The 21,302-nt window shown below is 54.0% G+C and overlaps 1 protein-coding gene across 2 annotated transcripts in view; it reads left to right on the top strand.

The window, feature by feature from the left end:
* Positions 1–21,302, top strand: part of SHANK3 (SH3 and multiple ankyrin repeat domains 3) — a 154,491-nt gene that overhangs the window by 62,534 nt on the left and 70,655 nt on the right. For both annotated transcript variants that reach the window (XM_069033593.1, XM_069033601.1), the window contains exons 12-13: positions 13,514–13,627; positions 19,036–19,111. In XM_069033593.1, the coding sequence (XP_068889694.1) occupies positions 13,514–13,627; positions 19,036–19,111 (190 nt within the window). The remainder of the gene's footprint in view (positions 1–13,513; positions 13,628–19,035; positions 19,112–21,302) is intronic.

Genomic DNA, 21,302 nt, shown 5'->3' with positions numbered 1-21,302 from the left:
CAAGGGGAGTCTCCAGGATCCTGGAATGATGGGAGGGATGATGGAGATTCCTGGGAATGGGAATGTTGAGAGTGGAAGGTCCTGGAAGGGAAAAGGTGGAGCTGTGGGCAGAGTGGGATGTGGGAATGGAAGGAATTGCTGGATTGGGATGGGAGGCTGGAATTGCAGGAATTCCAGCCAAGGGACAGCCTGGGAATCTCCAGGAGCCTGGAATGTTGTGGGAGAGATGATGGAGATTCCTGGGAATGGGAATGTTGAGAGTGCAAGGTCCTGGAAGGGAAAAGGTGGAGCTGGAAGGGTGGGAAAGGTGGGAGATGGGAATGAAAGGAATTCCTGGATGAGGACAGGAAGCTGGGCCAGGCTGGGAATTCTGCATGGAATGAGCTCTTGGAGCGATCCCGAGGGAAAATCCTGTCCAGAGCTGAGTCCGTGGGAAGGAATCCCAGAGGGAAGAGCAGGAAAAGGCCGGGAAGAGGAGGTGGGGGTGGAAAACTGGGATGGGGAGGGGAAGGCGCTTCCCGGTCATTCCCAGGATCCAGGAAAAATCTGGATGATCCCAGATGGATGAGGTTGGAATGGCAGAATATCCGGGAATTTTTCTCTTGGGAATGGCAGGGAAGAGGGATTTGAGGTGCCCTTGGATGTGGGGAGGGATCTGTGGAAGCTGCTGGAGGAGGAAAACCAGGAATCCTTGGATGTTCGCCCGTTTGGAGCTGGCATTCCATGGAGGAAGCAAAGAAACTCCTGGGAATGTTCTCCTGAACTCCGGGATCTCCGGGATGGAATTGGAGGAGCAGGAGCTGCTCTGGGCTGGATTTCCTTGGGAATTTCCAGGAATATTCCAGGCAGGAATTTCCAGGAGCTTTCCATGGAATCCTGGCTCCCACCTGGAGCTGCCATTCCCTGTTGGAATCAAATTCCTGGGAATGTTCTCCTGAATTTTGGGATCGCAGGAAGGATTCGGAGGAGCGGGAGATTCCCTGTGCGGGTTATCCTTGGGAATTCCCGGGAGCTTTTCCTTGGGAATTCCTGGGAGCTTTTAATCCAACCCTGGCTCCCACCTGGAGCTGCCATTCCCTGTTGGAATCAAATTCCTGGGAATGTTCTCCCAAACTTTGGGATCTCAGGGCTGGAATTGGAGCAGCAGGAGCTGCTTTTCCTGCGGAATTTCCAGGATTTTCCGGTTGGGTTTTCCAGTGAAAATTCCAGCACCGTCCTGAAACTTTGGAATGCCAAAGGCGAGACTCAATCCAGTCATTTTTATGGAAAAGAATTCCAGCAGAGGAGAGGCTGCCCTTGATCCGCTCGTGCCGGATCATGAGGGAGGAAATGAGATGGGAGAACTGAGAGCCTCCGGCACGGAAATTCCAAGGGCACTGGGAAAAATCCTTCCCAGGCACAGCAGGGAGGGAAAATCCAGCCTGGAAACCTGGGAAAAATCGGGAATGCTGGGTTTGGAGTCTCATTTCTCGGCCCTTTGGGATGAGGAGTTTTCCTCTCCGTGGGGACATTCCCTGCTGCTCTCAGGAAATAAAGGGAAAGTTGGGAATTCTGTGGCACTGGATTTGTGGAATTCTTGTTGGGGCAGCTGGAGGTTGCTGGGATAGACGGATTGGTTTATCAGGGAATAATCCCGGATTCTGGGATTCCTCTCTCCACCTTCAGACCCCTTTTCCGGCTGCAATTCCCATGGGAATGTAGCTCTGGAACCTTCCAGATCCCAGGATTCCTCTTTCCACAGGATCCTCCTCAGGAGGCTCCGGGGGCACCTTCGGGATGGGCTTTGAGGTCCTTCCCAGCCACAGCACCCCGGGATCCTGGAATTCGGGAATCCTTGCCCACGGAATGCTGGCAGTGCCTCGGGAAGGGCCCGCGAGCCCCCCCGGGCTGGGCAGGGGCTGCCAGGGATCCGTGCAGGGAGAGCCCGGGAAAAGCGGGATCTGCCCCGGGATCGGGGCCGGGGGAGCTTTGCTGGGAGCCGGGCAGGGATCGGGAATGGCCTCGTGGCTCTGCACAGCTCCTGCCCGGAGGCAGCGGGGATCGGGATCTGCTGTGGGAATGAGCCCGGGAAAAGAGGGAACGGCCTCGGGCTGCGCCGGGGGAGGGGCAGGGCGAGATTTGGGAATTTCCCCATGGAAAGGGCGCTCAGGCCTTGGAAGTGCCCAGGGAGGTTTGGAGTCGCCATCCCTGCAGGTGCCCAAGGAATTCCGGGATGTGGCTCTCAGGGCTGGGATCAGGCCCGGCTTGGACTCGGTGACCTTGGAATTCTTTCCCAACCTCAATAATCCCGTGATGATTTGGAGAAGGGACATTCCAAGGTCATCTCATCCCTATCCATGAGATCATTCCCACCCCATTCCAAGGGCAGGGACACCTCCCACTATCCCAGGCTGCTCCCAGCCCCAATGTCCAGCCTGGCCTTGGCCACTGCCAGGGATCCAGGGGCAGCCACAGCTGCTCTGGGAATTCCATTCCAGCCCCTCCCCACCCTCCCAGCCAGCAATTCCCAATTCCCAATCTCCCATCCAGCCCTGCCCTCTGCCACTGGGAAGCCATTCCCTGGCTCCTGGCCCTCCATGCCTTGTCCCCAGTCCCTCTGCAGCTCTCCTGGAGCCCCTTTAGGCCCTGCAAGGGGCTCTCAGCTCTCCCTGGATCCTTCCCTTCTCCAGGGGAACATTCCCAGCTCTCCCAGCTTTTCCTCCCAGCTCCATCCCTTGAATCCTCCTGGAGCCTCCTCTGGATTCGCTCCGACACCTCCACATCCTTCCCGGGATCCTTCCCGATCCCAGGTTTCCCTTTTTAGCCGCGTTTCCCTGGATCCATTCATTCCAGAGCTTCTCCGTGGCTACTCCAGGGCTCGGAATTCCTGGGGAAGTTTTTCCTTCATCCCAAGGTCAGGAATTTCTCCTCCTCCTCCTGGTTTTTCCTCTGGGAAGGTCATTTGGGAAGAAGCCAGGACGCAGCAGGTTCCTGGTTGGAAAATTATCCAAGCCCTTGGGAATGCCATCTGTCCCCACTCCGCCTTTTTCCCAGGCTAAATTCCTTCTTTTCAGGTCAGGCCGGGATTTTTCCATTGGGATTGGACGGATTTCAGGTCAACAGAAAAAGTTCCCTGGAATTTCAGCGCCGCTCCACTTTGAACTTCCCAAAATCCCAATTTCCTGCCTGGAAATCCAAGGGAAAATTTGGGATTTAGGGATGATTTGGTGGGACGGCCTCAGGATTTGGGGGCTTTTTGTAGGAAAAAGGGTTGGAATTGTGGCTGCTCCATCCCTGGAATTGTCCAAGGTCAGCTTGGAGCGAGCTGGGAATGTGGGAATTGGCAGGGATCGGAATGGGATGATCCTCAAGCTCCTTCCCAGCCAAACCATCCCAGAATTCCATGAATCCTCGTGTCCTTTTGCCTCCACTTCCCATTCCAGTGGAGGGATCTTGCTCGGGATTAAAAAAATTCCCAACTTTTTCCGTGCTTTGCTTTTCCTGCAGTGTCGAGTTTTGTCCCTCTTCCCAAATTTCCACATCCGCAGGGAAGCTCGGAAGTGTTGGAAGCTCCTCGGTCCCAATCCGACTCTTTCCGGCAGCATTCCCGGATTTTTCATTCCCTACTTCCCTGTTTTTAATGGAATTTCTTCCTTGTTTGGAGAAGACCGAGAATTCCCACGGCAAACTCGGCCAGGATCCATTGGAGTCATCCCAGAGTTTCTGAAATTCCCGAAAAAAGGAGATTTGTTTAAAAATGTGTGGATAAAAAACCATCGGAAAATCATGGAAATCTCCAGGATGAGGGTGGGTGATTCCGGAATATTCCCATTTGTCCCTGGAATCTGGGAAAAAGCTGGGAATTCCCATCAGTTATCCCTGGAGAAAACCTGGAGATAAGAGAGGGAGATCCCATCAAAACTGGGATTTTTGGGACAGAATTCCCACATTTTCTGCTCTTTTCCCTCCATTTCTGGGAACAGAATTCCCACATTTCCTGCTCTTTTCCCTCCGTTTTTTGGGGACAGAATTCCCACATTTCCTGCTCTTTTCCCTCCCTTTTTTGGGACAGAATTCCTGTATTTCCTGCTCTTTTCCCTTCATTTTTTGGGGCAGAATTCCCACATTTCCTGCTTGTTTCCGTCCGGTTTTTTGGGAACAGAATTCCCACATTTCCTGCTCTTTTCCCTCCATTTTTGGGACAGAATTCCCACATTTCCTGCTCTTTTCCCTCCATTTTTTGGGACAGAATTCCCACATTTCCTGCTTGTTTCCCTGGCCTTGGATTGTGGCCTCAGCTCCAGAGCTGGATCCAAATCCGGCAAAATTTCTGAGTTCCCGAGGTTTTGCTCTGATTTCCACGTTGATCCCAATGGATTTTCCTCGGCTCCCAGTTTTGGATGGATCCTTTCCTTTGGAATGGGATCCATTTTCCCACTGGGATGAGCGGCGGCCTCTGCCTTGGCACCAAAATCCTTCCTTTAAATCATTCCCAGAGCTGGAATTGGGATCAAAGAGAGGATTTTCCCTGGAATTCTCAGGAAGAGCCGCCATTTTCCATCCAATCTCGGATCCCTGGGATAATTCCCTGGATCTTTTCAGGAATCAGAGCCTCAACATTTGGGATCAGGAGCAGGGAACACAGAAACCTTCGATTTCAGAGTGAAATTCCCAGAGTTTTCCAAATTAACAAAATTCCCCCTTTTTTTGGTTTTAAATTTGAAGGAATCATTTCAGTGCTCGGGCATTTCCCGGCGCTTTTCCCAGGATTTGGCGCTCGAGCGTTGCTTTTCTCCATCCTCTGGAAAAATCTCCTTCCCCGGGGGAATTCCATTGGCCACGCATCCCTAAATTATGGGATGTTCCTAGAAAAACCCAGAAACGCGCTGGCACCTTGGGAACGGAAACCTCTTCGGTTTTTTGGGAATGATTCCCGGGTTTTCCTGGGAATTCAAGATGGATTTGCTCCCTCCTTTGCTCCAGACAAACCTGGGAATCATCGTTATTCCCACCTGGAATGAGACCCCATAAACGAGGGCCTCAAAGTGACCTCGAATCCCAACCAGTTGGAATTTGGGAAGTGCCGTCACTGCCCCGTTTTCCTTGGGAACGGAGAAATCCGGGAGATATTCCAGCCGGGAATATTTCCCACTGAGCTGGCAGCTGGCCCCGATTCCCATCCCAAAATTAGAAAATCCCTCATTAATTCCGCTCCTCATCCCGGTGTCCCTCAGCCTGACCTCGGAGCTGTCCCAGTTTTCCAGCGTGACCCAAAATTCCAAAGGGGGGGATTCAGTTTCCGTAGGGTTGGGGAGCATTGGGATCACGGAGCGGGGAAAAGCCGGGAATGGGGACAGGTGGGAAGAGCAGGTGTTGGGTTTTCATGGATTGTGTTCCTTGGGATCCGGCTTGGGTGGAATTTCAGCGGGATTTGGGATTTTGGGTTGGGTTTGAAGGGTTCTCCATGGTCTGAGCTGGAATTTCAGTGGGATTTGGGATCTTTTTTGGGTTTGGAAAGGTGTCCATGGTGTGAGCTGGAATTTCAGTGGGATTTGGGATCTTTTTTGGGTTTGGAAAGGTGTCCATGGTCTGAGCTGGAATTTCAGTGGGATTTAGGATCTTTTTTGGGTTTGGAGGAGCTGTCCATGGTCTGAGCTGGAATTTCAGTGGGATTTAGGACCTTTTTGGGTTTGGAGGGGTGTCCGTGGTCTGAGCTGGAATTCCATCCCAATTTGGGATCTTTTTTTGGGTTTGGAGAGGTGTCCATGGTCTGAGCTGGAATTTCAGCGGGATTTGGGATTTTGGTTTGGGTTTGAAGGGTTCTCCATGGTCTGACCTGGAATTCCATCCCAATTTGGGATCTTTTTTTAGGTTTGGAGGGGTGTCCATGGTCTGAGCTGGAATTACAACCAGTTTTGGGATCTTGTGATGAGTTTGGAGGAGCTGTCCATGGTCCTGACCTGGAATTCCATCCCAATTTGGGATCTCTTTTTGGGATTCTTTGGGATTGTCCGTGGTCCTGACCTGGAATTTCACCCAAATTTGGGCTCTTTTTTGGGGATTTTGGGAGCCGCCCATGCTCTGACGTGGATGAGGAGCCCACACCTCCCTGGACAACATTCCAGGGGATAATTCCCAGGGATTTAGCTGGAGCCCATTCCCACCTTCCATGTCCGTGTTGTTCTGCTCTGCACATTTCCCATGGTTTCTTCTCTTTTCCATGATTTTTTTCTCTTTTCCATGTTTTTTTCTCTTTTCCATGGTTTTTCTCTTTCCCATTCCCATCCATGCTCCAGGCCAGCAGCTCCGTGAAGTAGGTAACTATGGAATTTTTTCCTTGGGGTTTTTTTTCCCTCCTGGCTTTCTCCTTTTTCCCACTTTTTTCCCTCGCCGTGGCTTCCGTGTGGGGGGAGTTTTCCAAGATTTTTAGAGCTCAGCTTTTCCTGGTTTTCCCTTCATTCCTGCTGTTTATTCCGGATGCAATCGGGGGGGCGGAGCACAAGGAGGGTCCTTCCTCTCCCATACTGGTTTTCCTGCAATTCCCAAAGTTTCCCTGTCCTTGTCTGTCATGGAATTCCCAGAAAACCCAAACTGGGAAAAAATCCTGGAATGGGGTTTGATGGGAGCTGTGGGGGAGGAATCTGGGAGGAATCGTGGCTCAGGAATCCTGTCGGAATTCTGGATGAGGAATTCCGTGGGAGCTGCGCTCTTTTCCTGCTGCTCAGGGATTTGGGATTTTGGGAAGAGGCGCTTCCAGCCCCTTGTGGTTCATGGAAACAATTCCCGGTGCTCTTGGTGCAGCTTTGGATTTTCCAGTGCCAGGAAAATCCGTCCTGTCCCGGTGATCCCTGGAAATCTGATCCCTAATCTGGGCTGGTTTTCCTCAGAATTTTCCAGGATTATTCCCTGTGGGAATTTCCAGGAGCTTTCCATGGAATCCTGGGGGGATTGGGAAGCATCGGATGGGGCAGAGCTGATCCCAAAAAATTCCGTTGGACATCCCAATGTTTCCATGTGCTCCCCTCACCTTCCTCTGCTTCGATATCCATGGGAGACCCATGGAAAAGCCCATGGAAAATGCTCTTTTCCTGGTGTTTGCCAAGGAAGCCCCTCTGGCTCCAGGTGGATTCCAATTCCCAGGAAAATCCCACCCAACAGGAGTTGGGACCAGCGGGATTTCAACCTGGGAATTGCCTCGTCCAGGCTGCTGTTCCCGTCAGGAAGAGGAGAGGGAAAATGGAATTTTCCCATCCAATTCACATGGATTAAACCCGGAAACACCGTTGGAGTTGGGAATTCCTGAGGCAATAAATGATGGGAAAAGAGGGAACAGCCTCAGGTTGGAATCAGCAGGAATTTTTCCATGGAAAGGGCGCTCAGGCCTTGGAAGGGGCTGCCCAGGGAGGTTTGGAGCTGCCATCCCTGGAGGAATTCCAAGGAATTCCTGGATGTTGGGCTGGGAATAAGGTGAGACTTGATCATCCAGGAGGGCTTTCCCAAGCTCAAGAATTCCGGGATTTCTGTGTTCAATCCCAGGGAACAGCCGGATTTTCCCAAGGGTTGGGAAGCGCTGCTCCAGAGGCAGCTCTGACTGCAGTGGGGTCAGGGCTGCTCAGAAATCTTGGAATTCCCATGGGAAAAAAAACCCCTCCAGGAGCAAAATGGCCACGGGTTTTTAAGGAAAAGGTGACGTCATCCTCCTTTTCCCGCTCCCTGCCCACTGGGATGAGCTCGGAGCTGCCGATTCCAAGCTGGGGAGGAACAGCAGGATCCAAAGGAATCCATACATTTTTTCCTGGATTTCAGATCAAATCCCAAATATCCCCATATCCCAAATGATCCAGCGGGAATCTGGTGTTGGCATTCCCGTAGGAAATCTTGGATTGGGAATTTTTCCGTATCCTAGTGCATAATAATTAAAAATCGGGAGAAAACCAGGAATATTCCCTGGAAAATGGGGGTTTGCATTCCCAGCTGCTGGGGAGTTGGGAATTTTTGGGAATATGCTCCGGAAATCCCTGTCGTGGATCCCTGCTTCCCACAGCATCCCATTCACTGGGAATTCCCAGCTGCAGGGAGCTGGAAGTGCTCCTTGGAATTCTGGCTCCGGCCTTAAAGGAGAGGGGAGGGATTCCCTGGGAAGTGCGGGAGGAAGCGCGGGATTTGTTCCCTATGGAATGGGAATGGCTTCGGAAGGGAATGGGATGGGTTAGGGAAGAGCCTGGAGCTGTGGGAAGGGGCTGGAAAAGCTGGAAAAGCCTTTCCCGGGAAGGCTCTGTGGTGGGGAGGGGATGGGAATGGGGCAGAGAGGGATGGAATGGGAATGGGAATGGGGCAGTGGGAATGGGGCTATGGGAATGGGAATGGGACAATGGGAACGGGAATGGGAACTGGGAATGAGGCAGTGGGAATGGGAATGGGAGCTGGGAATGGGAACTGGGAATGGGGCAGTGGGAATGGGGCTATGGGAATGGGAATGGGACAATGGGAACGGGAATGGGAACTGGGAATGAGGCAGTGGGAATGGGAATGGGAGCTGGGAATGGGACAATGGGAATGGGGCAGTGGGAACGGGAATGGGAACTGGGAATGAGGCAGTGGGAACGGGAATGGGGCAGTAGGAATGGGAATGGGGGAGTGGGAATGGGAACTGGGAATGAGGCAGTGGGAACGGGACAATGGGAATGGGGGAGTGGGAACGGGAATGGGAACTGGGAATGGAGCAGTGGGAATGGGAATGGGAGCTGGGAATGGGACAATGGGAATGGGGCAGTGGGAATGGGAATGAGGCAGTGGGAATGGGAATGGGAATGGGGCAGTGGATGCTGGGAATGGGCTCTGGAATGGGGGAGTGGGAGCTGGGAATGGGAATGGGACAATGGGAGCCAAACTGGATTCCCAAGGACTCATCTGCTCCCCTTCGGATGTGGATCCAGGTTTTCCATGGGTTTTGGGGCCAGTTCTGCCCTTTGTGCCTCATTCCAAGTGGGATGTGCCCATCCTGATCCCTGCCTGCATTCCCAGGGCTCTCCTGCCTGGTTCTCTGGGAATTCTGGCCGGGATCCAGCGCTCCCAGGGCTTCCCATGGAGCTCCTCATCCTGCCAGGAGCTGCTCTCCCGCTGCTCTGGGGGCGGGAGTTCCGAGGATTCCTTCCCTAAGGCTGCCGAGGATTCCTTCTCCCGGGGATTTTTCAGGATGGGGGATTCCCAAATCCTGCTGTTTTCCAGCTGGGAATTAGAACAGGGAGTGACAAAGCTGATTCCAAAATTTTCCTCGATCCCTGCTTACGGGGCTGATCCCAGAATTTCCCAGGGGTGGGGATTGTCCAGGGAGGGATTTGGAAAATCCCCTCAGGCTGGAATAACATCCAAGACATTTCCCAGCCTGGATTAGCCAAGGAATTTCCTCCACTGGAATGGCGTTAATCCCTCAAAAACATCCCGGCTTTTCAGCGGGAAGAGGATTCCAGCGGATTCCGGCGGCAGCCAAAGGGATTCCCTGAACTCCCGGGGCTCCTCCTCCTCCCGGGAAAAGCTCGGAGCAGCCTGGCAGCAGGGCCGGGTTTCCTTGGATCCCTGACTCCTTTCCCATCCATGTTTTCCGTGGGCATGAGTGCGAGACAGCTCCGGCTGCTCTTCCCGAGTTTCTGACGCTCGGGAATGCTGAGCTGCTGCTTCCCGAGCCAGGAATGCTCCTGGAAAACCCTGGGAAACATCAGAGCATGTGGGGAATGCAGGGAATAAACATCGGGAAAAGGAGCTGCTCTGAGGGCTGGGAGAGCTGGGAATGTTCCCCTGGAGAAGGGAAGGCTCCAGGGAGAGCTGAGAGCCCCTTGCAGGGCCTAAAGGGGCTCCAGGAGAGCTGCAGAGGGACTGGGGCCAAGGGCTGGAGGGCCAGGAGCCAGGGAATGGCTTCCCAGTGGCAGAGGGCAGGGCTGGATGGGAGATTGGGAATTGGGAATTGCTGGCTGGGAGGGTGGGCAGGCCCTGGCACAGGGTGCCCAGAGCAGCTGGGGCTGCCCCTGGATCCCTGGCAGTGCCCAAGGAAAGGCTGGAGCAGCCTGGGATCCGCTGGAATGAAACCTCGGGAATGGTTCCGGGAGCAGCTCAGAGCAGGGGAGGCCTCTGCCCTCTGGAAAAGCCACGGGATGCGGAGAAGATCCCCAATTTCCAACACAATCCCGGAGAACGCTCCCAAACATTCCTGCAGGGATCATTTTTCCACCTCCCCCAGCAGATCAGGAGAAGAAAAATCCCAGGAAGTGGGAAGGGGATGAATCCTGGTTGTTTTTAGGGATCTGCGCTGCATTCCCTGAGTCCCAACCCAGCAGGAATTCCAGCCGCATTCCCCATGGGATGAAGGGAGCGCTTGTGCGGAAAAGGAGGAAAATTTGGCTGCTGGAATTCCAAAAATTCCAGGCTTTGGGTCCCCATTCCTGGGACAGGAGCCAGGGAACGGCTCCCAGTGGGAAAGGGGAGCTTGGGGTGGGATCTTGGGAAGGAATTCCCGGCTGGGCTGGAATTCCCAGAGAATCTGTGGCTGCCCCTGGATCCCTGGAATGTCCAAGGAAAGGCTGGAGCAGCCGGGGATCATGGGAAGGGTCCCTGCCCATGGAATTTGTTGGGATTTCAGCTCCATTCCCACCCAAACCATTCCAGGATTCCCTTTCCCAAGAGCGATCCCAGTCTCTTGAAGGAATGCTGCTCCTTTTCCCAAATTTCAGGGATTTCCCAGGCTGGAGAAGGGATTTGAGGCAGTTCTGATCTGGGATCCGGGATCCCAACCCCGCTCCACGGCCACGGCACCCTGGATCCACTTGGGAATCCCAGTATTCCCAAACCCTGGGAATCCCAGCATTCCTGAGCTTTGGGAATTCCCATTCAGAGCTGGAAACGAGCTTTTCCCAGGATTTCCCCCTGGCTGCTGTTGGATCCGTGCCTCATTCCCAGTTTTCCCTCCTGGATCCGTCACCCAGCATCCCCTGGATTGGCCCATCCAGATCCAGCAATTCCAGGATCCTGCTGCTCTCCCGGTGCCGGGAGATTGCAGGAAAAGGGAATCTCTCCCGAGGTTTTTTCCTATGGAATGTGCTCAGCATTCCACTGTTTTTTTCTTTTCCTTCCTTTTTTTCCCTGGGATGCTTCCATTGTCATTTCCAGGTTCTGGAAAGGAGGGAATAGCAGGAGGAGGAGAATTCCAGCAGAATCTCCACTGGATCGGATCCCTTTGGATCTTTTCCAGCTCCGGATATTCCTGGATTTTCTGACCCCTCGCCTTTTCCTGGGTGGGATTTGAGGGATATCCATGCTTGGGAATTTCCCGGGAAGCTGCTGAATCCGGGTGCCTTTGGATCTTCCCGATGCCCCTGGGATCCTCCCTGTATTCCCAGCATCCTGGAGTTGGCTCCCTGAGAAATCCTGGATCCATGGAATTCTGGTTTTCCCACTGAGGATGGAGATGGGAACAGCTTTCCCTATCCCAGGAGCTGGAATTCCCTGGATGCCGGTGGATTTGGATGGGATTTATCCCGGTTTTTGGGTGGAGCAGAGCAGCCGGGGCCATTCCAGGGCCACATTCCCTTGGGAATTCCGCTCCTGTGGCTCCCACCCCACTGGAGCTGGGATTCCTCGGGATGAAGGAATCGCAACCCTTTGGGAAGGAGAAGTGCAGGGAATTCGGGAATAACGAACCGTGCTGGGATTCATCCCAGTTTTCCAGGCAGGATTGGCTTGGGAATTCTGGGAAATCCTGGAATTCCAAGGCATGGAAAAGGAAAGGCCACAGCTCCATGGAAAACCCATTCCCACTGTGGGAATCCCACTGGGGGTGGGATCCAGATCCTTGGGAATAGGGAAGGAAAATGGGAACGATGAGAGGAAGAGGATTCATGGAGCACAGGAAGGATCCGGAACCTCTGGATCAGCAAATCCCATTCCCAACCTCCCTCCTGGCTCCCCAATCCCAAATTTCTGCTGAGGCCGAGAATTGCTCGGGAACATTTCCCCGGCTCCGGGCGTTCCCTCCCTTTCCCGGTCCCTCTGATTGCCGCTATTTTTTTCCAAGGAATGCTTGATTGGAGCCGGAATGATGGGATAATGACGGGAATAAAAGGCGGATAATTTCCCAAATCAGCTCCACAGCTGGAGCCGGCGGAGAGGGAACGACTCCGGGGCTGATTCCGGGATCCATCCGGAGCCATTCCTGGTGCTGGTTCCCGGATCCATCCGGATCCATTCCTGGTGCTCATTCCCGGATCCATCCGGAGCCATTCTTGGTGCTTGTTCCCGGATCCATCTAGGGCAGGAAGAACTCCTGGATTCCCGATCCATCTGGATCCATCCCTGGTGCTCATTCCTGGATCCATCCGGAGCCATTCCCAGTGCTCATTCCCAGATCTATCCAGAGCCATTCCCAGTGCTGATTCCCGGATCCATCCGGAGCCATTCCTGGTGCTGGTTCCCGGATCCATCTAGGGCAGGAAGAACTCCTGGATTCCTGGATCCATCCAGATCCATTCCCAGTGCTCATTCCCAGATCCATCCGGATCCATTCCCAGTGCTCATTCCTGGATCCATCCGGATCCATTCCCGGTGCTGTTCCCAGATCCATCTGGAGCCATTCCCGGTGCTCATTCCTGGATCCATCTGGATCCATTCCAGCTCCCAGGGCTGATTCTTGAATCCATCCAGGGCAGGAAGAGCTCCTGGATTCCCAGATCCATCCGGAGCCATTCCCGACCCTCATTCCCGACAGGGATCAGGGACTGATCCTGCGGAACTCCCTGCTGGAATTCCAGCCCTATCCAGGCCCTGTGGGATGAGGATGGGAAAGGAGGAGGAAAAATTGGGAAAGGCTGAAGGAGAAAAGGCGAATACAGGGGGATTTTATCCATTTTCCCAACTTTCCAACAGGATCTGAGGTGGGATCAGGATCTGCTGTGGGAATGAGCCCGGGAAAAGAGGGAACGGCCTCGGGCTGCGCCGGGGGAGGGGCAGGGCGAGATTTGGGAATTTCCCCATGGAAAGGGTGCTCAGGCCTTGGAAGTGCCCAGGGAGGTTTGGAGTCGCCATCCCTGGAGGTGTCCAAGGAATTCTGGGATGTGGGACAATGCGGGATTTAGGTACCCAGAGTGGAAAAATTGGGGAATTTGGGCATCTAAAGTGGAAAAATTGGGGAATTTGGGTGTCCAGAGTGGGACAGTTTGGGAATTTTGGAATTCAGTCATCCAGAGCAGTAGAATTTGGGAATTTGGGCATCTAAAGTGGGAAAATTTGGGGATCTGGGTATCGAAAGTGGCCCAATTCAGGATTTGGGTGTCCAGAGTGGAAAAATTTGGGAATTTGGACATCCAGAGTGGGAAAATCCGGGAATTTCTGCTTCAGCAAAGGAATGAAACCCATGGATAACTCAACATTCCTCAGCTTCCTTCCAGCTTCAACCCTTCCCAGGTGGATTCCCGCGGCGCCAGCGCCATCCCAACCTCCGCGTTTTCCCAGGATTTCCCCCTGATCTCCCTCTCCCGGTTTTCCGCAGTGCTGAGCATCGGCGAGGGCGGATTCTGGGAAGGCTCCGTGAAGGGCAGGAGCGGCTGGTTCCCGGCGGAATGCGTGGAAGAGGTGCAGATGCGCCAGTACGACTCCAGGCAAGGTCGGTATCCCGGAATTCCGGCCGGGATTCCCAACGGCGTCCCCGGCTCACTCCTTCTGGGAGGTGGGGATGGAGGGAATTGAGGGAATTGTATCCCACGAGATCGGTTTGGGTCATGGATTCCCCGTCGGGATCTTCCGCAGGGAATGGAGAGTTTGGGATTGGTTGGGATGGGAACAGAGGAAAAACTGGGAAAATTGGGATTGGTCAGCCTGGAAAAGGGGAAGATTCAGGATGAGCCAATTGCAGCTTCCAGGACCTGGAGGAGCCGTGGGAAAGATGAAAAGTGGGAATATTCCCAAGGGATGGAGGGGCAGGAGACAGGGAATGGCTTCCGGCTCCAGGATGAGGTGGGAATTGGATCCCAAGGGATGAGTTCGGGTCATGGATTCCCCGTTGGGATCTTCCACAGGGAATGGAGAGTTTGGGATTGGTTGGGATGGGAGCAGAGGAAAAACTGGGAAAACTGGGATTGGTCAACCTGGAAAAGGGGAAAATCCGGGATGAGCCAATTGCAGCTTCCAGGACCTGGAGGAGCCGTGGGAAAGATGAAAAGTGGGAATGAGCCGGGAGAAACGGAGGCTCCAGCGGGATTTTATCCCTCTGCACAATTTCCTGCCCGGAGGCAGCGGGGATCGGGATCTGCTGTGGGAATGAGCCCGGGAAAAGAGGGAACGGCCTCGGGCTGCGCCGGGGGAGGGGCAGGGCGAGATTTGGGAATTTCCCCATGGAAAGGGCGCTCAGGCCTTGGAAGTGCCCAGGGAGGTTTGGAGTCGCCATCCCTGCAGGTGTCCAAGGAATTCCTGGAATTCCACTCCGGGCTGGGATCAGGCCCAGCTTGGACTCGGTGGTCTGGGAATTCTTTCCCAACCTCTGGAATTCCGGGATTCCGCGATTCCCCGCCTGTTCCGCTGCCGGCTCCAGGCCCAGAATAAATGGGAAAATCCCCTTCCCAAGGATTAAAGGCTCAGGAATCTTCCTGTTAAATGGAATTCATCCAATTCCAAACGCTCCCTGGAACCAGAATTCCTGCCGGAAGGAAGAGGGATCTTCCCGCCTTCCAAAGGGGATTTTTTTCCTCCTTATTTGCAACCCGGGGTTGATTCCTGGGGAAAAAAAAAGGAGGATGGGGCCATTCCTGGTTGTTTTTCCAGGGTTTTTCCAGCATTCCCTGTTCCTGTATTCCTGCTGGGAGAGCTCCTGGAATTCCAATCCCATCCCATCCCATCCCTCTGGCTCATTCCCGCTATTTTTAGCCGCTCCGTGTCCCTGCGGATCCCGGCGGATCCGGGATCCATCCATCAGCTCCGGAGGCTCCGTGACGGCTCCATTAAAGGCGCTGCTATTTCTGGGAGCCGGGAAGGGAGCGGAGGCACTGGGCCGAGGACAGCCCATAAATCCCAGCTTTTTCTCGGGAGTGGGATCCGGGAGGGGTTTGGGAATCGGGGATAACGTGGGGAGGGAGGAGGAGGAGGAAGAGGAGGAGGAGGAGGAGGAGGGGCTGGGAGGGATCGGGAATTCCAAATGGGAATGGAGGGAGAATGAGGCAGGAAGAGGGAATTCCTGTTGGAATGGGAAGTGCTGGGAAATGCTGGGGCTGGATGTGCCTGTGGAGCTGTCGGGATCGGCTGGGAATTTGGGATCAGGTGGGAATTCGGGATCAGGTGGGAATTCAGGATCGGATGGGAATTTGGGATCAGCTGGGATTCAGGATCAGCTGGGAATTCAGGATCAGCTAGGAATTTGGGATCAGGTGGGAATTCAGGATCAGGTGGGAATTTGGGATCAGGTGGGAATTCAGGATCAGGTGCGAATTCAGGATCAGCTGGGAATTCGGGATCGACTGGGAATTCGGGATCAGCTGGGAATTCGGGATCAGCTGGGAATTCTTTCCTTCCCTCTTTTCCTTCCTTCCTCCCTCGCTGGGAGCTGGAGCTCTCCAGAGCTTCCAGCAGGAATTTTTCCATGGAAAAGGCGCTCAGGCCTCGGAAGGGGCTGCCCATGGAATTCCCATCCCTGGAGGAGCCCAAGGAATTCCAGGAATTCCACTCCAAGCTCTGAGCTATCAGTTTGGAACTGGTGACCTTGGAGAGCTTTTCCAACCTCAGCAATCCCAAGATCCTCTCCTGGAGCCCCCCAAAATCTGGGAAGAGGCTGTGGGGGAGCAGATCCCGGGATTCCTGGAGCATTCCCGGCTCCGCAGCCTCTGGCTCCTTCCCGGATCCCATCCCAGCCATCCCAAATTCCCGGTGGGATGAGGAGGAGACGCCACCACCACCACGAGAGCCTGGGAAGGGAAAGGGAATTTTGGGAATTTTTCCCAAAGGAAAAACATTGGGAATGAGGAAGGACGGGCAGTGGCGGGAATGGAGAGGATCCTGGCGCTGATCCATCGGGACAAAGAGCCCGGGAAGGGAAATTCGGGATCTGTGGCTGCCACCACATCCCGACAATCCCATCCCTGAGCCTCATCCCGAGCCAGGGAATCCCGAAGGGAACAATTCCCATCCCGGCAGCGCCTGGAGTGAATCCGGAGGGGACAAATCCGGGCTTGGGAGCACTGCTGGGATTTCGGGACCTTTTCCTTCCCTCCCTTCCTTCCTTTTCCTCTTTCCCTCCCTTTTTCCCTTTCCTCCTTCTCCTTCTCCTTCTCCTTCTCCTTCTCCTTCCCCTTTTCCCCTTTTCCCCTTTTCCCCTTTTCCCCTTTTCCCCTTTTCCCCTTTTCCCCTTTTCCCCTTTTCCCTCTTTCCCTCTTTCCCTCTTTCCCCCTTCCCCTCTTTTCCCCTCTTTTCCCCTCTTTTCCCCTCTTTTCCCCTCTTTTCCTCCTTTTCCCTCCTTTCCCTCCCTCCCTCTCCCACAATTCCCACCCTTCCCACACTCCAGCCGCTCCAAACCTTTCCCGGACACATCCAACCGCGCCCATCCCGCTTTTTCAGCCCTTTCCCTGCCTCTCCCCCCGCTCATTCCCATCGGGAATCGTTCCTGGATCAGCTCTGCAGCTGCTCCCTGCTGCCGTCCCCTGGTGCCGAGTGGGAGCTTCCCGGGCTGCTCCTTTTCCTTGGAATTTCCCTCTGGAATCACAGCCGGGAACCTCTCGGAGCAGGGTGGCAACAGGGAGGATTTTCCCGGCTGATCCAAGTGGAGAATTCCCAAATTTTTTCTTCCATGTGCTGCCGTCTCCTGATCCCTGGGGGAGCTTCCCAAGCTTCTCCTTTTCCTTGGAATTTCCCTCTGGAATCAGAGCTGGAAACTCCTTGGACCAGTGAGAATTTTCCCAGCCTGATCCGGGTGGAGAATTCCCAAATTTTTTTCCATGTGCTGCCATTACTTGGGAGCTTCCTTTTCCTTGGAATTTCCCCCTGGAATCACAGCCAGGAACCCCTCAGAGCACTGAGATTTTTCCCATCCCGATCCAGGGAATTTCCTGCCCATTCCCTGCTTTTATTCCGTTCAGTCCGGAACTTTCTCCCAGTGGGAATAATTCCATGATTTTTCCGAGGCAGTTCCTCCTGGGAATTCAGGGATGGAGCTCTTGGAACAACAATTCCATGGGAATCTTCCAGCGATTCCAGCAGGCTCCAAGGAATCTCCTTCCCGCTTAGGAATCCCCTGGGAATGGCCTGGAAAAGCCTTTGGATCCCTGGGAATGCTCCCCTCTCCCGGATCCCTGGGAATCACTGGGCTCTTCCCTCCTGGAATGCTGCGCATCCCAAATTTGGGCATCTCCCTGTTTTCCAGCGCTTTATGGGAAATATTCCAGGCGCTTTTCCCAGATATTTCTTTAGGGATTGATGGGTTGCACCCCCGGAACCTGCGTGGAAAAACGGGAATTTGGGGATTTGAGGGGGTGGGGGGAGGGAATCCCAGCACGGCAGGAGCACAGTTCCCTTCGGAATTCTGAGTATTCCATGGAAATCTGGATGCTGGGAAAACACCAGCAGGTGGCGGCCAAGGAATCCTGGGATCAGCATCCCTGGGATTGGCCTTGGGATGGGATGGGATGGGATGGGATGGGATGGGATGGGATGGGATGGGATGGGATGGAGCAGCTGATCCAAGCCTGGATTCCTCCCGGAGCTGTTTCCATCCCTGGAATTCTGTGGGATGAGGAGAAGGCTGGGAACAGCAATTCCCAGGATCCCTGTGCCCGGAGCGAGCGGAAATCCCAGGAATTTTCTGTCTTTTCCCAGCCTGAATTGGGTGGGATGTGGATCAGAGGGATTGGGATGGGCTGGATCTGTGGGATGAGGGACAACGAAGGCTCAGGATCACCCCAATTCCCTGGAATGCTGCAGAGGGGCTGGAAAACTGGGAAAAGCCTTTGGGCTGGACACACTCGGAATTCCAGCGGCTCGTCCCTGGATCCCACGGATCCTTCCCGCCCCATTCCATGCCTGGTTTGGCTTTTCCATCTTGGAATGCGCCTTGGGAAGCTCGAAACCGGGAAAACCATCGGGATGAGCTGGAGAAAGTCGGGATTGATTCCCAATGCAGCGTGGGGAACGAGAATTCCTCCAAATTCCCCGGGAAATTCCTCCGAATTCCATGGAAAAGCCAGCTGAGCATCCCAGCTCCAGGATTGTGGAATGTGAGGCCTGGAATTGCTGGAATGAGGCCAGGGGTGGGATGGGAGCTCGGGTTTGGCTCCGGGAGGGGCTGGAGCAGCGGGAATTGTCCTTTTCCATGGATTTGATGGATAAGGGACGGCCGGGGCTGGGGGCTGTTATCCAAGGGGAGAAAAGTGTGGGAAAGGCGGGGAAAGAGGGATTTGGGAATTGTCCAGAGCCCCCTGGAGTGCTGGGGAAGGAGGATGAGGATGAGGCTGGGAATGGACGGAATTCCAGGGATTTTAGGGAAAATTTCATCCCTCAGGACAAGGACAGGGAGGGGTCGGATCCAGGGAAGGGAGCAGAGCTGGAAAACTCCCTTGGGATCAGTGCCAGGGATTTTGGGGGGATGGTGCCTCCCTCATTCCCAGTTTTCCTGAGAATTCCCACATTCCCAGTTTTCCTGAGAATTCCCACATTCCAGGAGATCCGGTGACCTCCACGAGAGCACGGAATTCCCAGGATCATTCCCAGCTCTTCCCATCCCTGCTGAGGTGGGAAAAGCATGGAAGCAGACCTGGAATGTGGCTGCTCCCTCGGGATTTGAGTTTTCCATAGGGTTGAGTCTCCTCTGTAATTCCAGCCGGGAATTCCAGTGGAATTTGACCCCGGATGAGTTCCAGGAACGCCTCCGACATTCCCGGGAATTCCTTGGCCACACGTGGGACTCTCCCCCGCATGGATTCTCCTTATCCACGGAGAAATTCCCACCCAGAAATGGAATTCCCGGCGTTTGCGGAGCCGTCAGGAAAGGCGGGAAAAGCCGGGAATAATTTGGGATCTGGGATTTTTTCCCTCCAGAAACCAGGGAAGACCGGACCAAGCGGCTTTTCCGGCACTACACCGTCGGATCCTATGACAACTTCACCTCCCACAGGTAAGGAGCCGCTCCCGGGAATCCCGGGAATTCTCATTCCCATGGAAAAGCTGCCCTTATCCTCCCGGAGATCACAAATTCCACGGGAAGGGAATTTTGTCCGGGAGTTTTGGGTGGTGGGAGGCGGAATTCCCAGTGCTGGATGAGGCTGAGGGGAGCGGGAGGATCCAAGGTCCTGGGGAATTCTGGGAATGTGCTCCCGTTCCTGGGCCGTGTCCCAGTGATGGATCCGACATTCCAGAGAAGTTTGGGAATGTGCTCCCATTCCCGGCTCGTTTCCCAATGGATGATCCAAAGTTCTGGAGAAATTTGGGAAAGTTTTCCATTCCTGGTTCGTGTTCCGATGGAGAATCCAAAGTTCTGGAGAACTCTGGGAATGTTTCCCGTTCCTGCCTCGTTTCCCAGGGAAGAATCCAACACTCGGGAAAACTTTGGGAATATTTCCCACTCCCGGCTCCTGTCCCAGTGGAGGATCCGAGGCTGCTCCGGAGCTGGGAGGTGCTGGATGCTCCCAAAATTCCCATCATTCCCAAAATCCAGGAACGGGAAAAAAAAGGGGGCAGAGCTCGGAAAAATTCACCCGGAGGGGAAGAAGAATCCGAGCTCGGCTTTATCCGAAGGGAAATCCCGGCGGGAATTGCCTTTGGTATTAAAGGAGGGGATTAAAGAGGCTCCGAATTAATTCGGGAATTAAAGCCGGGACCAGCTGGGAAGGGGAAAAATCGGGAGCGGGAGCCAATCCTGGATTTGTTTCATTCCCGCTTATCCGGAATTGGGGATTAGGGAGAGGGATTTCACCGGAGCCGGCTGGATGGGCCTCAGAAAACATGGAAAACATGGAAAACATGGAAAACGTGGAAAACATGGAAAACGGGCAGGGGACAACCTGGGATTTCTCAGCCCTGGGATGCCGGGGATGGAAAAATGTGCGGAGATGGAAAATGAGGGAATTGTGGAGGCTGGAATTAGGGAATTATTATGGAATTCTGGAGGTTTTCCCGGAGCTGGGAAATCTGGGAATTCCTTCCCGTGTATCCAAGGCTGGAATTGCCCCAACCAAAGGGGCTGAGTTTCCATTGGGAAAAGTTTTCCCTGGATTTCACCACAATTCCCAGGATTTCTTTGGCGTTGTTGCCTCTCCTCCCATCCCTCTGGAAATCTGGGAATCCTTTTCCCGCTGCAGCCCCAAAATCCTGGAATTCAGGCTGGACAAACCCAAGCTCCCCCTCCATCATCCCACGGAATCATTCCAGGAGCCGCATCCATGGGTTTTCCCAACTTTTCCAGGGATGGGGACTCCACCGCTGCCCTTCCGATGCTTTCCAAGCTTTTCCATGGAAAAAATATTCCCGAAAATCCAACTCGAGGCCGTTGCCTTGAAAAAGAGCTCTTCCTGCAGTGTTTTCCATTCTTTTTTCCTGGATGCTCTTCCCTGGGAATCCATGGGAATTCGGGAATGTTGGTGAAGCCTCTGACTGAGGGAATTCTCTGGGAATGAGCAGCAGGCAGGGATTCGGGAATGCCGTCGGATTTTTCCCATCATTCCATGTCCCGACCTCAGGAATGGCCCAAAATCCCCCTGGAAAATCCTTGGAAAAGGTGCTGGGGGAGGAATCTTTGGGAATCTGCTGCAGCTGGAGGCGCTGATCCCGGCGCTTGGGATTATGGGATGGGATTCATGGAATCGTGGAAAAAGCTGGAAAAGCTCCGGGTTGGAGCAGCAGCATCGCATGGAAATGGGAATGTGGAGTGAGGGATGGAAAACTCTGGAAAGGCTTCTCTGGAATCCCACTGGGCACATTCCCAAGCCCCATTCCTGCTTTTCATGGAATCATGGAATGCTTTGGGTTGGAAGGGACCTTAAAGCTCATCCCATCCCAGTTTTCCTCTGGGAAGGGCTTGAATGCCTGGAATTTTCAGCCTTGGGAAGCTCTGATGGAGTTTTATGGAAGCAGGAAAAGGAGCCGATGGAAAAAGAGGGATTGAGGGATGAGAGGGCACCTCGGGAATGAGCAGCGGGATTCAAATGAATCCAAGGATTTTTGTCACTCTGCAGGTGATGGAATTGTGGGAATTTATTAGGACCTGGAATGGGACTCGGAATGGGCCTGAAATGGGACCTGTAATGGGACCTGGAATGGGACCTGGAATGGGATCTGGAATGGGCCTGGAATGGGCCTGGAATGGGATC

Source organism: Aphelocoma coerulescens, chromosome 1A (genome assembly GCF_041296385.1).
Source record: "Aphelocoma coerulescens isolate FSJ_1873_10779 chromosome 1A, UR_Acoe_1.0, whole genome shotgun sequence".
Classification (NCBI taxonomy): Eukaryota; Metazoa; Chordata; class Aves; order Passeriformes; family Corvidae; genus Aphelocoma; species Aphelocoma coerulescens.
This window is presented reverse-complemented; position numbering and strand designations above follow the sequence as displayed.